General features: G+C 40.9%; 2 protein-coding genes across 3 annotated transcripts; one reads left to right on the top strand and one right to left on the bottom strand.

Annotated features, from left to right (window-relative positions):
* Positions 1-125: 125 nt before the first annotated feature.
* Positions 126-2,941, top strand: LOC108149802 (sialin). The gene is made up of 7 exons (XM_017277668.2): positions 126-556; positions 684-892; positions 1,011-1,256; positions 1,314-1,766; positions 1,832-1,964; positions 2,099-2,340; positions 2,405-2,941. The coding sequence occupies exons 1-7, from the start codon at positions 547-549 to the stop codon at positions 2,690-2,692; spliced, it is 1,581 nt and encodes a 526-aa protein (XP_017133157.1). The 5' UTR covers positions 126-546; the 3' UTR covers positions 2,693-2,941.
* Positions 2,942-13,041: 10,100 nt separating this feature from the next.
* On the bottom strand, positions 13,042-14,529 carry LOC108149689. Of its 2 annotated transcripts, XM_017277456.2 has the most exons (3): positions 14,398-14,529; positions 13,512-13,839; positions 13,312-13,455 (listed from the first exon to the last, which is right to left on the bottom strand). In XM_017277456.2, the coding sequence occupies exons 1-3, from the start codon at positions 14,419-14,421 to the stop codon at positions 13,418-13,420; spliced, it is 390 nt and encodes a 129-aa protein (XP_017132945.1). In that variant the 5' UTR covers positions 14,422-14,529; the 3' UTR covers positions 13,312-13,417. The 2 variants fall into 2 exon arrangements, with proteins under 2 accessions (XP_017132944.1, XP_017132945.1); XM_017277455.2 differs by having other exon boundaries at positions 13,042-13,839.
* Between the last annotated feature and the right edge of the window lie 783 nt (positions 14,530-15,312).

Here is a 15,312-nt window from a genome sequence, read left to right as displayed (position 1 = left end):
CGACCTTAGTTCAAAATAAGATCAAAGGAACCTAACCTTCCGTGCCTATCATTTTTGCCAGACAAATGAACCCTTCTGCTTCTGCTTCACAATAATCGTATGTTTGTTTGGACTTTGCGAAGCTGTAAATCCGGCTAGCGGCCTGCCGTTAAAATGTCTCCTCGACTATCTAGTCTCCGGCGCTCGTAACGCGATAGCCAAACCCACTGGGAGCACGCCATGCCATAAAGATAGTCCAACAGCTGACTGATCCGATCTGCCTAAGTGCGAGTCGGGGAAGTCGTCGTAGTCCGTCGCATGCAGGGCAGATTCATGAGCGATCACGAGCCGAGCTGCAGCATAATCCGTCAGATCGGCGGCGCTTATCAGTAGCGTGCGGCTGGGATAAAGCGATACAGATACGGGCGGACTCTACGTCTGGCATTCTATTCCGGCAGCGGTCCGTAGCGGTTGATCGTCGGAGATCAAAACGCAAGGATTACAGTTCCTGCGAAATCAGAGTCCAAATTTTTGGGGAGGACCATCCAGCCAGCCAATCCATTCGTCATGGCTCAAGGTATGAGAATGAGCTGGAATTCGTGTCTTACCTCGAAGTTTGTCAAAGATCTGGCCCAAGACCTCCAAACTAAGAGCGACCACAAGTTGGCGGTTCGCATTTCATTTACTTTGCTCTGATCTTGCAGTCGAGGCGCGTACTGTGCTCTGGTACATGACATTCATGGGCTTCATCGTCAACTACATGATCCGGATCAATCTGAACATCACCATTGTGGACATGATTGTCGGCAAGGGTGCGATTTCCTCAAATTTAACCGAAAATAGTACACTCGAAAATTCGACGAAATTGGATGAACGATTTTCGCTGGAGCGTTGGTTTTTGGACTGGGCGAGTGTGAGTATTGTATCCAATCCAGTCGCTGAATCACTGTTTAAGTACTTAATGAAGCCACTAAGTGATGCAGCTTGTACAACAGCGGGGCGTATGAGTAATGTGCTATGGTTTTTGGCAGATCCCATACGATAGGGATGGATTTAACTGGAACGAGAAGCAGCAAGGCGCTCTGCTGGGATCCTTTTTCTGGGCCCACTGGACCCTGCAGATTCCCGGCGGTATCTTGGCCACCAAATATGGCACCAAATTGATCTTTGGTTGGTCCAACGGCATTGGTGTGTTCTGCTGTTTCCTCATACCGATCGTCTCGTATTGGAGTTACACTGGCTTGATTGTCCTTCGAGTGTTCCAGGGCTGGATTACCGTAAGTGATTCCCGAAATGTGGTTATGGATTGGTATTAATGTGGTGGTTTTCCCCAGGGCTTGGCCTGGCCATCGATGCACGTGCTCACCGCCAAGTGGATTCCGCCCAACGAGCGCAGCAAGTTTGTCAGTGCCTATTTGGGCAGCTCCGTGGGCGTGGCCCTGTTCTATCCGATCTTCGGCTACATCATCGACTGGACCAGATGGGAATGGGTCTACTATATCTGCGGCATCGTCGGGACCCTGTGGTTCATCGCCTGGCAGTTTCTCGTCTTCGACACTCCCGCCCAGCATCCCCGCATCGCCGATTCGGAAAGGAAGTATATCGAAAAGTCCTTGGGAGCCTCGGTACAAAGTGCCAAGGGACCAACACCCTGGAAGGCGATAGCCACCTCGCGTCCGGTTTGGCTGAATGTGGTTGCCCAATGGGGTGGCATCTGGGGCCTGTTTACACTGATGACCCATGCGCCCACCTACTTCAGCAAGATCCATCACTGGAACATCCGAGCGGTGAGTGACTGGTGGATTACTTTCAATGGGTTAAACAATATTTACAATTACATCCCATCTTTCAGACGGGCTTCTTGTCGGGGTTGCCCCATCTCATGCGGATGATCTTCGCCTATGTCTTCTCCACTTTTGCCGATTATCTTCTACGGACGGATCGCCTGAGTCGCACCAATGTTCGCAAGTTGGCCACCTTCATCTGTAAGTATCGCGGCTAACCAAATATCATGTCTTACATAAATCATACATTTTATTTTGCAATTTATTTATTTTAGATTAAATTAAATTTAAAATTTATGTTATATGCTTAGCTTCTTAAAAATATGTTTTTTCAGGCTGTGGCGTTAAGGGTTTGTTGATCTTGGCTCTAGCCTACTTTGGTTACAATGCCACGGCAGCTATAATGCTGGTTACAGTGGCCACCATGTTCCATGGCGCAGTGTCCTCCGGTCCATTGGCTTCCATGGTGGATCTGTCGCCCAACTATGCCGGCATTGTCTTGGGAGTGAGTGGAATGATTGGTGGAATGCCGGGCTTCATATCGCCCCTGATCGTGGGACAGCTCACCTACCAAAATGTGAGTAAAAACGTCTCTCTTGCCAAGGATTTCTTCATCTTTCAATGGTCTTTGAATTCTGCAGCAAACTATTGAGGCCTGGAAGAATGTTTTCCTGCTCAGCTCGTTCATGTTGACAGGCAGTGGCATTCTGTATGTGCTTTTCTCGGAATCCACATTGCAGCCATGGAATAGTGGATGCCATCAATTGCCCGAATCCGGGCTCAAGGAACTCCAGAACCTGGGGAACAACAAGGAAGATGAGGAGGAGGAGAAGAAGCCGTTGAAGGCTGACCAGGATGACAAGTACACGGAAACCAATAGTGTGGCTGAAAGGGAGACTAAATCGAAATCCGACGGCGATGAGAAGTGACTTGGGGCTGCGTCACTTCATTTTATTGGCATAATACCGTGTTGGTTATGGCACCTAGCCGTACAACGGCTGATAACGCTTATCGCCATTTTGTGTAAATAATTACCCTTGGATTCGGCGAGTTTAGCATCTCCAACCTCTAGGTTTAAGCAAGTTGTTTACCATAACATAGGATTAGGTCTCTTTTTTCCTGAGATTCTGTTTGTCCAGTGTGTGCTTTTAGTCAAATACAATAACAAATCCAAATGATTTATTGACCAGTCTTTAATGTTTATAATCCTTAACACTTAGGCTTCGGTTTGGGCTTACAGATCATCTATGGTCTGCATGGCATCAGCCAGACAAAAGTGTTTTATCATTTCGCTACTGTCTGGGTAAGTTTCTATTTAAGCTAGATGAATCAACTAAGACCAACGAAAGATAACATGTTTTTTAAAATGATAAGCAGAGGTCACTTTCTAGTTGGATATAAAAACAGTCATTTAAAATTTATAGGATTTGTTTTGAAGGTAGAGTATCATGACTAACACAACGCAGTATATTTGGGAACCATACATATACTAGGTGTTCTCCACCTGACTGATACTCGTTACTACAACTGATTGCTCAATTAATTAAGAAAAGAAATACATAAACTTTTAATAATAATTCTTTAATTTCTTTTTCTATCTGATTATTTTGTTTTCATACTTATTATATTCATGTTAATTTATTTGATTTATTATTATTTATTTAAGTAAATGGCTTAATTAACGAAACAACTACAACGTGGTCTTCTGATTGACGTATTGGTTTTTTAAAGAAATATTTAAGAATTACCCCATACAACGATAAACAAGCCCTTCAACCCGTAAACGAGCTAATGAGACCCTCAAAAAATGATTTGGCAAACTGAGGTTAATAATTGCAATTTAAATCAAAGCTGATTGAACCGGAAAATCGTTTTCCCTTTTCTGCTGCCGTTTCTCTCATTACTCATACCACACGTTGCACAATTGGAAGTTCGAAGGAGACGGGCATACTCATAGGATTGAGAAAAGGTTGGACTGTGAGGGGTCAGAGGCAGGACAACCTTTGCTGCTTCCGTGGTCTTCGACTTTTTTACGTGCTTGCATTTGTTTCATTGGCGTCCATTTCCGATTGCACTCCAGGGAGTCGTAGATGTCAGTCCCCGTCTCCATCTCAGATCCTTCTACCCCCCCAAATTCCCCAGCATCGTTCCGACGACCACTTCACGGTCTGTCCATTTCGGTATTCGTCTGTTAAGCCAGTCGATGTCTTGTCACTTGATCCTTGAGCTTGAGCCTGCGAAGTCCGTGCCTTGATAGAGATTAATTGGTTTCCTGTTACATTGGACAATAGGCCGATAAACTCAAGGAGGTGGTGATTCGGAGTTCCATAACGAGATTATATCGCTGATTTCCCCTCATCAGTTTGGATTCGAACATCATGAAATGGAGAACTTTAAATGGTCGCGGATTGTAAAAGTATTTTCAAAATTGAGAAATCTTAGACTTTAAACTTAGAACAAATATTTTTTAAAAGCTGATTAACATAAATTTCAAATTTTTAATAGGATGGGCTTAAAAATTTCTTTCAGAGAAATAGACAATCCAATTAAGAAAATCATTGAAAGAAGTTGTTGAGCTTACAACAAATTTGATTTTGGAGGTGCAACTTTTAAATTAGAAATTTTGCCTCGTTTAAGAAAGGCAACTAAAGAGTTGATATTTTACAACTATCTTTAAGGCTTCCACTAGGTAAGTTCTATGCTTTAATACCATTTAGATTGTTTATTCATATCAGAAATAATCGTTTATCTAATCGCATTTCCCGACTGCCGCCCTAATGCTTATTGAATGTGAAAAGTGTTTAAGAAGATTTTCGCACCCCATACCGTCACATTTTCTCTGCCATTTCCATTATCTGTGATCTCCTTGGAGATGTTGTTAAGCTGTAAACAACAGTTAACTTTAGAGCTCCGGAAAAAAATTCGCACGGATTTGCAAAGCTTTTTTTTTTTTGTTGCAAATTCCAGAGGAGTCTGAGATACGCAAATTTATGCTCACTCCCCCCAAAATAAAATAAATAGAAACACAAGCAAACGAAACAAAGCGCAGGAAAAAATGTTTCCCTGGCAGGAAGTAAATTCAATCGTAAACAACGCAATCAAAAATTCATTCAAACGAAGCATTAACGCTTATTCCGTTTAGTCTGCGGTGGATGGGTGTAGGTGGGTGGTGGGAGGTGACTGTGGGGGTGGTGGATTGTGGATGGAGTACTGTCTCATTGTCAGGCCAGTGCAGCAAATACAATGGGGGACTCCAAAAGAGCGTGCAACTGTCTGTTGTTGCCTGCTTTTTTAATTTTCAATTTTTTCCCGCATACACTGTTTTTTATTTCGTTTCGTTCACTTAGGCAGGTACATTTATTATGTGGGCACGCGAACAGTAGGAACTGAGCAGTTCCGGGCACGTCGCTTCATAATTTTCCATTTCCATCTGTTAAATGGAAGACGCCAGCAAAAGCCGCGAATAAATTGGGTGGGTCGATGTGGCCCAACCTCCCGTCCTGCCATCCGAAGTCCTCCCACCTACTCACTTGTGCATATGTGTAGCTAAAGGTACCCGGAACAATGGGCACACGGATAAGTATCCGCGGCAATAAATTTAATTTGCACAGCGAAAACATCGCAAATCCATTTTTTATACCATAAATTCCTTGGTTCCCCAGTGACTGCATTCGGGTTCAGGTCCCCATCTCCATCCCCATCTCCTCCATTTGTCGCTTTTCCTGTGTTGTTCGGGAACGGATTAATGGATGTGCGAACATGCATATAAAGATGAACTCGGCTCAGATACTGATAGGGAAAAACCTTAAACAGGGGGAGCTACCCGTTCTTTTCTATTTGAAATCGTTTAGACATTTTTTCTGAAAAATATCTAAGTAAATATTTTGGTTTTTAGTTTTTTAGGAATTCATTGAGCTTTTACAAAAATTATCTTCAATGGCCCTCAAAATAACCGGGTATTAGGAACGTATATAAATATACTTGTACTTTATAGGGTCGAAAACGATTCCTTCTACGTGTTACATACTTTTTAAAGAATACAATATACAACAAAATAAATATACAATAATAGTCTATGATTTCTCAAAACAAATATGGACAACGGTCTTTTTAAATTTGTAATTAAATGGCACATTATGAGGTTTAATAACATATATTAAACATTTTACAAAAACTAACTTAACATATTTTATAAGCATATACATTTCTCTCCAATACTCAAACTTATTCACTTTAAATTATCCACTAATCCTGGATCACTGGCTCTTAAATGAACCTTCCGGTGGCCACCTTTTCCTTAAGATGAACTTGTTCATTAGCATTAAATATTCGGACCTGGCCACACTCTCTTTGCCATAATCTTTAATTTAGACTGGGGTCAGTCATCTGTCTTGAGTTCCCCTGCCCCTTTTGGAAGCCACGCCGCCCAGTCACTCAATCATAAATATTATTAATAATGTGTGCGGCCTGCGGTCTGCGGGAGTTGCTTGCAAAATCGGAGTGGGATGTTCTTGTAGTCTGGCAGTGCCTTTGGCTAATTTATTTAGTTTCGAGACCGGGACATACGAGTAACTTTGGCATCCCAGAAACTTCGGTGTGCACACATACGCAATCCAAATGGGATTACGAACAGGAGCCGGGGAAACTTTGTGTTTGAATTGGCAAAACTAGAATTTGCAGCCGAGAACAACTTTCTTCGACTTCAAGACGAGGTTAGCTGCCCCATTCCCGATGATCATCCCGCATCGAAATGTTAAATATGAAAGCCACTTAACGGAATTTCTACGCTGGCCGTGGCCAAAGCTGAAGGCAAATTAAAGTTGTCACATTAGGTAAATGAAAGAGAATGGGGATGGGGCATGTCAGTTAAAAGCCTCCCTCCTTGTTTTAATCTTGAAGATATAACTTTGGCGTCGGCGATGATAAATCATAAGCGGACCGCCCTCAAAAACAAAGGAAAAGCCAGCCGAAAAAACCACACAACCGAACCCCAAGGAAGAAAGGACCAAGGGGACGCAGACAGTCAGCCGGAAGAGGGAGCGGGTGCGGGTTTTCACAACAATATGTGAATATGTTATTTGTTCTGGGAATTGTGAAAATCTCAACAGGTCCCCGCACTTTGCATATTATTTTTAATACGCAGGACGAGGCAGCCAGTGCCTGGGCTCCTTCCCAGGTCAGAGTTGGCCAATTTCCTGGCTAGCCACAAGCCACCAGCCTATTTGGTTGCGATACTTGTGTTTGCCAAGACATTAAGGACCAGCCGCAGTTGACAGGACTTTCCCTCTTTATTCCCTGAATCATGCTGGGCTAATATTTACCTAAACTCCGATACTTAATAGCTCTTTTGCAATTTAAGGGTTTCGCTTGATTAAGTACTTTTAATTTGAAATATTACAAAATTTCTACCAAAGATATATAAAAATGTTTAAGTATGTTAAAGAGATTTATTATAAAATGTAATCTTTAGCTACATATATAAAATTCATTATTATGAGGATTTTCTTACACAGAAAGATAACTTGTTTGAAATTCAAAAATTAAATTTAAAAAAATATGAAAACCATGGGTGGAGACGTCCGAAAAAAACCATTTTGAAAAGCTAAACTTGAATCAAATTTGTGAAAAAGGCATTCCCTTGCTTTTGAAAATACACAACTATTAAGTAATGCGTTACAACAGAAGATGGTTGAAATCTTCTTTTGCAGAAAATGCTAACCCTCACAAAATGTAGTACTTTGCATTGCATTCTTTTGGTTTCATTGATGTTGTTTTATGAATATTTCAGTCAAAGTCCATTAGAATTATTTGGATGTTTGGCTGGCTGCATTATTCATGAGTGCATGCAAATTGAATTGCGTTGGACACAAAACAGGGGGAGATGTGAACAAAAACAAGATGGAACCGGAGTTGTCAGAACGAATTGGTCGAGCGGCAAGGACCATGTCTACTGGTCTCTCCTTCGACTACCACTCACCACTCGGCAATCCCCCGGGTGAACATTCATTCTGATTATGCACACACATCGATATGAATAACACATTCCAATCCATTCGACTTCGTTTTCTGTTCTCCGCCTTCCGACAACTTCATCTTCATGGAGCAATTTGGTGGCAGGAAATGGAGCAAAACGGCGAGGTTTCAATTAAACGACCACAATTCAAATGTTGACGTCACAGTTTGGCTCTTATTAAATTATCATTCGATTATGCCATTATGTTTGCCGATTGCCCCTGAATCACCCCAGCTAATGGCACATCCGGCGGAAGTTTAACGATGCCAAAGCCCCGGGGTTGTTGCCAACTTCTCTTGTTGCCAACTCAACGCAAGAAAACCCTTTTCCTTAAAATTTATTTCCTCCTCGTCCTTCAGGCAGTGCAAATTGCTCGGTGCTGAAAGTATCTTCAATACATATACATGTATCTGCAGCAGTAGCAGGAGTTGGCATCCCATTAAATGTAACGATTATTATCTCACGTAGCACCATTTTGGGAATTTTAAATATGAAAACTGCTCAAATTGTCCTCGAAATGGGCATCGAAGAGTGTGCAAAAGCGAGTTTGCATTTTTGAACAGGTGGAAAGCATGTCGTAACGTGGGAGATCCCAAGAACATCCGAAATGATAGATGTGAGTGTATGAAAGAGGGTGTTTTTTTTTTTGCAAGATTAGTTCTTAAAAGGGTTAGTTTACTTTCAAATAGTTTACTTATTTATTTTGTGACTTTATGTTAGATAGAATTTTTTAAAGGTTGAACTAACGGCTTCCTTAGAATACCTTTAGTATCGCTTTATCAGGTAATGTTATCATCATCAACATTAATTTTATTTTATAAACTATAAATTGTCTTATAAAAAATATTTTATTGTAAAAAAAAAATAAATAAATTTACGTTGTAAATAGTTTGTGTCTCTTATACCAACCTTAACTTACAAATCTCCCTTTTATGTGTATTTTTATTCATGCAACCTCAGTAGGTGTCTTAAGTCTTTTCTACAAATGAAAACACTTTCCCCAACCAACGAAAACTTCAAATTGCTTTTCTTCCTGTGACACTTTTATTTGCTCACTTTCGTTTGCCGACATTTTAGCACATCACCCATCAGAACACCACCCAACTACACAACTTTTCAAGTTTCACCCACATCAATTGCCGCAATTTGCCAATGAATGGACACTTCTAACTGGCAATTTTTATACCAATTCCATGGCCTTGGGGCGGAACTTTGTGACCGCAACCCTTTTTTCACCGGGACGTGCCATGTCCAGTGTCCACTGTCCAGTGTCCTTTGTCCGGCGTCCGTCACTTTTGTATACCTTTGGGTGTTTATCCGGGAGTCCGGGCGCCAATCAAGCGCAAAACCGCTTTTGACATGTCCGGACATATCGAACGGGTGGACGGGCGCCAAGGCTGACCAACCAGAACCACCGCAAGGATGCCCAAAACAAGGACGAGAACGAGGACCAACCAGTAGTCAGTGGTTAGCTGCGTGGTTTCGCCCGGACAATGACAATTCAATTACAGAAATGGAAATAGCGGCTGGCATAAAAATCAAATAAAAGCTTCATAAAGTGCTCCGGATGAGCAAATAAAATCAGTGGGCAATGTCAGTTTGGGGCTCGTAGCAGAGCATTTCCGTTTGGAGTTTTGTTTTTGATTAAAGCCCCAATTCGACACAGAGAGAAATGTATTATACAATTTTACTTAAATAAACGAAACTTTTCACTGCCATGAATATTACATTTTACTTAGCTGGATGAGCGGAATATTTGAAACTTGTTAAAACTTTTTATCTATTAAATCAGTATCTTAAAACTGTCGTTTAATAAACTTTTATATTTTGTGTGTGTTGAAATAGAAAGATTGTAAAAGATTGTAAAGATCCTGATGTCAATTTCTTTATTATTTCAACTTTTAAATTAATATTTAGACTTTGTGTACTATTTCATAATATATAAAATAATATTTAAATATAAAAGGTAATGCTTATGGCTGAGACCTAACATTCTTGATACAATTTTTCGTATTTTAGTTAGATTTTTTTTTTTTTGGTGCATCATTGAACAGCATTTATTGGGCCATCTATGGCCTGGCACTCGACCTCTGAGCTTTTGCGGTCATTTGGCAATTGGCGCCATACGCACGTGCCCACTCCCATTCCCGCCGGCTCCTTTTCCCCCAGCAGACTCGTAAAGTTCCCACGCATTGGGAGTTCGGATCGGGGTCGCCCCTTCAATGCCACAGTGAACGGAAGTGAAAATCGAAATGAATTCAATTCCGCTGACCCTTTTGCGGTTCGATTTTGGTTCTGCGGTGACTCACCTGACACCTAATGCCCTGCAAACTCACCTGCGAAAAGTGGTTGACACTCTTAAAGTCGTGGAACAAATTGCAAACGTAGTTTAAGGGCAGGACGGGCTATTGAAAATTCATAGCCAAAAATTTATTCATGGTCTGTCCCACCGACTCCCGAGGCATTAATATTTAAGCAGCGTCGTTCTCGGCCGGCCTGCTCCCTTGGTCCTCCACCACCTCATCTTCCTCCAACAACAGATCCTGGCCTGCTTGGGGTCACCACGCTTCTTTTTTTTTTTTTTTTGGCGGGCCTGTCGCAAAGTTTGCGTTGCTGGTCCTGCTCCTTTTCACGTGGCTGTCAGTAACAACGTCTCGAGGACATGAGGCCAGTGTTTTTTATGGGCCAAACTTGGTAGTGCCAATGCTGATGCCTATGTGGGCTAGGGCACAGTGGGCTGTAAGAGCTTTAAACTATTTAAACTCTTAGATACAGAAATCTTATAGCTATAACATGAAACTAAATATTTGTATCTCACATCAAAAACTGGCTTAAACAAATGGACAAATGGACAATTTAAAGGTCAATAGCTAAACAAAATTAAAAGGCATACAAAATAAATAGAAATGAAAATCATAGGCCATAAAAAGCAGCATTTAATGAGATTAAACTCATTAGTCAATTTCATTGACAACTGTTACTTAGCACTAAAAACTGAATTTGGTTTCTACTCATTTTTATGTGTATAAACTAACAAATGGTAAAACTATAAATTTTAAGCTTATTAAAAATTAATTAAACCTGAAACTTTTATGGTATAACACTTTAAAATCCGATTTCAGTCGTACAAATTAAAAGATTAGAAGTACACGTCTAGGTAAACAATATACATTTTTTTTTGAAAAACTTAAAAAAATAAGTTGTTTCCAAACAAAATCCACTACACATAACCATGAATTGCAAACCAATGTGCTGGCTTTTCTTCGACAATTTCCACCCCTCGGCACTTGACTGCGTTGTCTTTGGCTGCCCAATTTGTAACCCTTTAAACCGTCTGACACGCGTATAATGTGACAGAATGTACCAAACTACACATTAATTTTTGATCAAATGGCTTTCGACTGGTGCTGGTTCCTGCTGGCATCGGTCCTTGGAATCCTTGAACGGTTCGAACTTCGAAGGGCTGTCAAATGTCATGTTGCTGAGCAAAGGCATTAGCCTCGGCCCAATGAAGTTAAGTTATCAAGTTGGCGGTTAGCCGCCAAGCTGGAAATTAATGAAATTTTTTACCTTCCGTTGCCTCCATGCCCCGCGGCAATTGGCCGAGGTTGCTTGGCTATTGGGCTAACAAAAATTCATTTATTTTCATTTATTGTTTCACATTTCCCCGAGGACAGCGAGACGTTGCAATTACCGCAGAAAAGAAACTCACCCGAAACGGCTGGAAAAAATCCAGCTTCTGTCGCCGAGAAAAGTTTGAAAAATATATATGCTGTACGAGTATTTTTTTGTTCCTTTGCCGCGGAGTTGGATTTTTATTTACTTTTTACTGCCCAGGCGCTGTTCATAATTCTGTTGACTTGTCCTTTGGATTGTAATTTTTACTGCAGGACAAGCGCAAATACATAATTGAATAAGCCCCGAGTTAAGGGCAGGAAAAGGGGTTACAAGGGGGCCAAAAGTTTTAATTCAATTCCTTGTGCGTTGTTAACTTGAGACGTCGACTCTGAAGTTGATTAATTTCCCATTTTTACGCTTGATTATACGATGAGACCCGCAGAAGTTGCGCTTGCTAGTTGTGGAACTTACTTGAAGATTTTATTTTGGGGTTTTTTCCTCCTTTTTTCTTTTTGAATTTTTCACGCACACACACACACACACACATTCGGAGGAGGAGATTGGGAATGAGAGGGGGTACTGCAAGGAAGGAATCTTTTTCGTGGCTGGCAAAAATATGGCGTTGAATCCTTTGGGAAATTTCGATATCACACTTTGCTCAGCGTTCTCGTCATGCCCACAAGTTCATTACACATTCGCCGTAGTCGAAATGAGCAAAAGTAATGGGAAATGCAGTGGGCGCCTGGTTGGGGGAAGAGAGGGGGTGGGTTTATTTTGAGGATAAGGGGTACTGCCAGCAGGTTGATTAACCAGACTTAGACACACAACCCCCAGATACATGTGTGCCATAAAAATCGCAATTATTATTTCCTCCATTCGCTTCTGATTTGCGAAGTCGAATGAAAAGTATCTGACAGTTTTCCCTGATTGCGGATGGATGATTTCGATGTAATCAGCTGATTATAATTATGAGCGCTCAATTATTCACAACTTAATTGATCGCATGGAAGGCGAATTAATTTTTGATAGTTATAATACTTTTTTTGATGTTGTTCCAAAACAATCAGTTTCAAAACCTGTTTAATTGCAATTATTAATCATAAAAACTTCCAAGAATTGTATCATATTCAAGTTCATTGTATTTTTTTCTATTGCTTGGTTAAGAACAATTCTGTTTATGAAATTTATTCATATCTTTGAAAACTTATCATATTCTATATTTGGGCGGGAGAAAGTTCTGTAGTTTTGCGAAGAAAGCAGCCAAAGAACCGCGTTAACAAAAGAAAACCTGAAGAGCGACAAAGGCAAACGACACTTGGAAAGATATTCGCAAGAAAAAGCCGCCGAAAGGGGAACGCCATAAATCAAATGTATCTACGTATCTACGTATCTATGTATCCATGTATCTATTGTTGGCGTATGTAAATGCCAAACAATAGTTATGGGTATGCGGGGCTTAATTATACGCGACACTCGATTCGATTCGCTGGCAAATTAGCATATGACAAGGCCAGCTAACGGCTAGCAAAACAGTTAGCCAAACTCCGCGGATAGAGTCAGAGATGAAGATAGAAGCCATGTAATTACCAGAAAAACCCGGGCAATTAAGGGAAGAGAATTTTTAAACTATGACTCAAACGGATTTGCTTTTGTTTCATTAGCTAAATTTAGACATATGTTTATTGCAGCAATTAGCATTCGTATTATATTATAGTTACGACTACGATTAGGGGGTAATAAGTTAGGCATTAGGCGTTTAGGCATTTAGGCGTTTAGGCATTAACTTTGACTAAGTGGAGAAGATCACAAGATCACCTCGAAGCGCTCATCCCGGGCAATGGGCTCCGCCTTGCTCTTCACCAGGTACTTGGCGAACTCCGAGGGCGAGCGGAAGGCCTTGATGGGGAACTTGCCGAAGCGGCCGTTGGTCTTGGACACCACGTAGTAGATGGGATACGGGCCCGGCGTCATCTGGACGGGCAACACTTGACCTTGGCCCACCACCACACCCTCTCCAGCCAGCCTAGTGTCCAGGTTTAGCTGCTTCTGCTGCTTGAGTTTCTGCTTGGGAAAGGCTTTTAGTTCGTATTTCAAGGCTGGCTGCGTCGCATCTTCACCACTGGCGGCCACATTCCCATCCAGCATTTTGGCTGGCCGTGTTCGCCTTTTCCGCATCTGCTTGGAGTCCACATACTGCCGCTGACCAGCTCCGGACTTAGATCCTGATTGAGATCCAGCTGTGGACGGGCGGAGGGTCTGAATTTGGAAGAAGGCCGAGTTCGTTTGGCTGCCGGTGTTGTCCTTTTTGGGTGGCAGGTCCTGCGGATGCACGCGGATCACCTTCTGCGTCTGGTTGGCTATGCTGATCACATCCTCCTCGATGTCTGAGGACTCCTCGATGGCCAGGGACACGCTTATCATGGCTCCCAAGCAGAAGCAGAGAAGCTGAAGGTTTAAAAATACATATTTAGATTTAGTAATCTCTGTGTAAGCCAAGACATTTATCAGCAAGATTTTTCGCCTTCAATATGGGGAATATAATTAACATACTCTAAATGTTAGTAAGGGAGAAAATTTTTACAATATTCATTTGTAAATCAAAGATATAATTTCCAGTAGTTAGTTTAATTTAGAATGTAATTTAAAGACTACCACTTATTTTGATTCCTCTGTTAGGCAATATTTTATTTTTGAATAGTTTATATTGACAGATATGTTTGATTATTTCAAAGTTGTATCCTTCTACTTTTAAATTAAAAAGAACAAATAATTTCCCATATTTGTTATGGAAAATGAGTTTTTAAAATTTTTTTCACAGTTTTGCTGCTTATTATTTTGTGTATTATCCTTGAATCCTTTTCCGTTTTATACTTTTGGTAACACTTTTGAATCGAACTTTTGATCAGTTTTATTTATTTGCAGTTCAGATAAGCAAATATGTCTACAGGAATAGCATCTTCTAAACTTGTATTGCCTTCGCCGTGGGCGATCAATCACAATTACCATAAGCCGATGATTGTCGAACATCTTGTAAGATCACCCAGGTGAACAGTGTTTCTGCCGGTTCTGAAGCTTCTGTAGATTCCGCAACTAGCGACTTGTGTTGGATGCTGCCGTTTGACGACTGAAAACATTGGAGCCCAGCGATCGCTGTAAGCTTTTGAGCTGGAGATCCCAGATATACCCCCCATATTCCCCCCCCGACACGATCTGTTTATCTGTTTATAATGAAGTGCTTGGACTTTTTTTGTGGTTCGCGCTGTTTTGGAGAAGCCAGAACAAATAATGAGCCAAAAATTTGTTAGTTTTGTTTCGTCTTTTGTCATTTGTCTACGCCTGTCCCCACCATCCCGAAAGATCCCCGATTTTACCGCACAGTGGGTCAGGGTATGGCAAAAACTTTGATTCATTTTCGTGGTTATTTCGCGATGGCTATCGCTGATTGCCTCGTTGATTAATTTGTTTTGTCGCTGATCACCTCGCCTTTTTTTCCTCTCCCCTTTGAAGATGGTGATTGTGTTGTGCATTGTTTGATTTGAAGATATTTTTAATTCATCAGTTGTTAATGTACAAATTATACAAATTGGGTATAACAAATATGGGAAATGGTTTGTTATGGCACGAAAATCTTTGTTTAAGTATTAAAAGTGTAACATACCTATTTCATTTATGTACCTACAGTTTCCATTTTAAAAGGGAAAACATTTCTTTTATCAATAAACAAATTATTTGTATATTTTTATATATTCTCTCTCATTTCTATTTCTTCTTTCATTAATTTTAACTTTTTATTATTTCTATAGAGAGAGTATTTAGTAAATCAGCATATTAATTTTACCTAAACATCATTAGGTGTGCATCACTAATTATTGTAATGAAATTATTTATGATAATTGCCAAAGTCTCAGTCACTGCACA

Source organism: Drosophila elegans, unplaced genomic scaffold (assembly GCF_018152505.1).
Source record: "Drosophila elegans isolate 14027-0461.03 unplaced genomic scaffold, ASM1815250v1 contig_183, whole genome shotgun sequence".
Classification (NCBI taxonomy): Eukaryota; Metazoa; Arthropoda; class Insecta; order Diptera; family Drosophilidae; genus Drosophila; species Drosophila elegans.
Note: the sequence above shows the minus strand (reverse complement) of the source record. Positions and strands in the feature narration are given on the sequence as shown.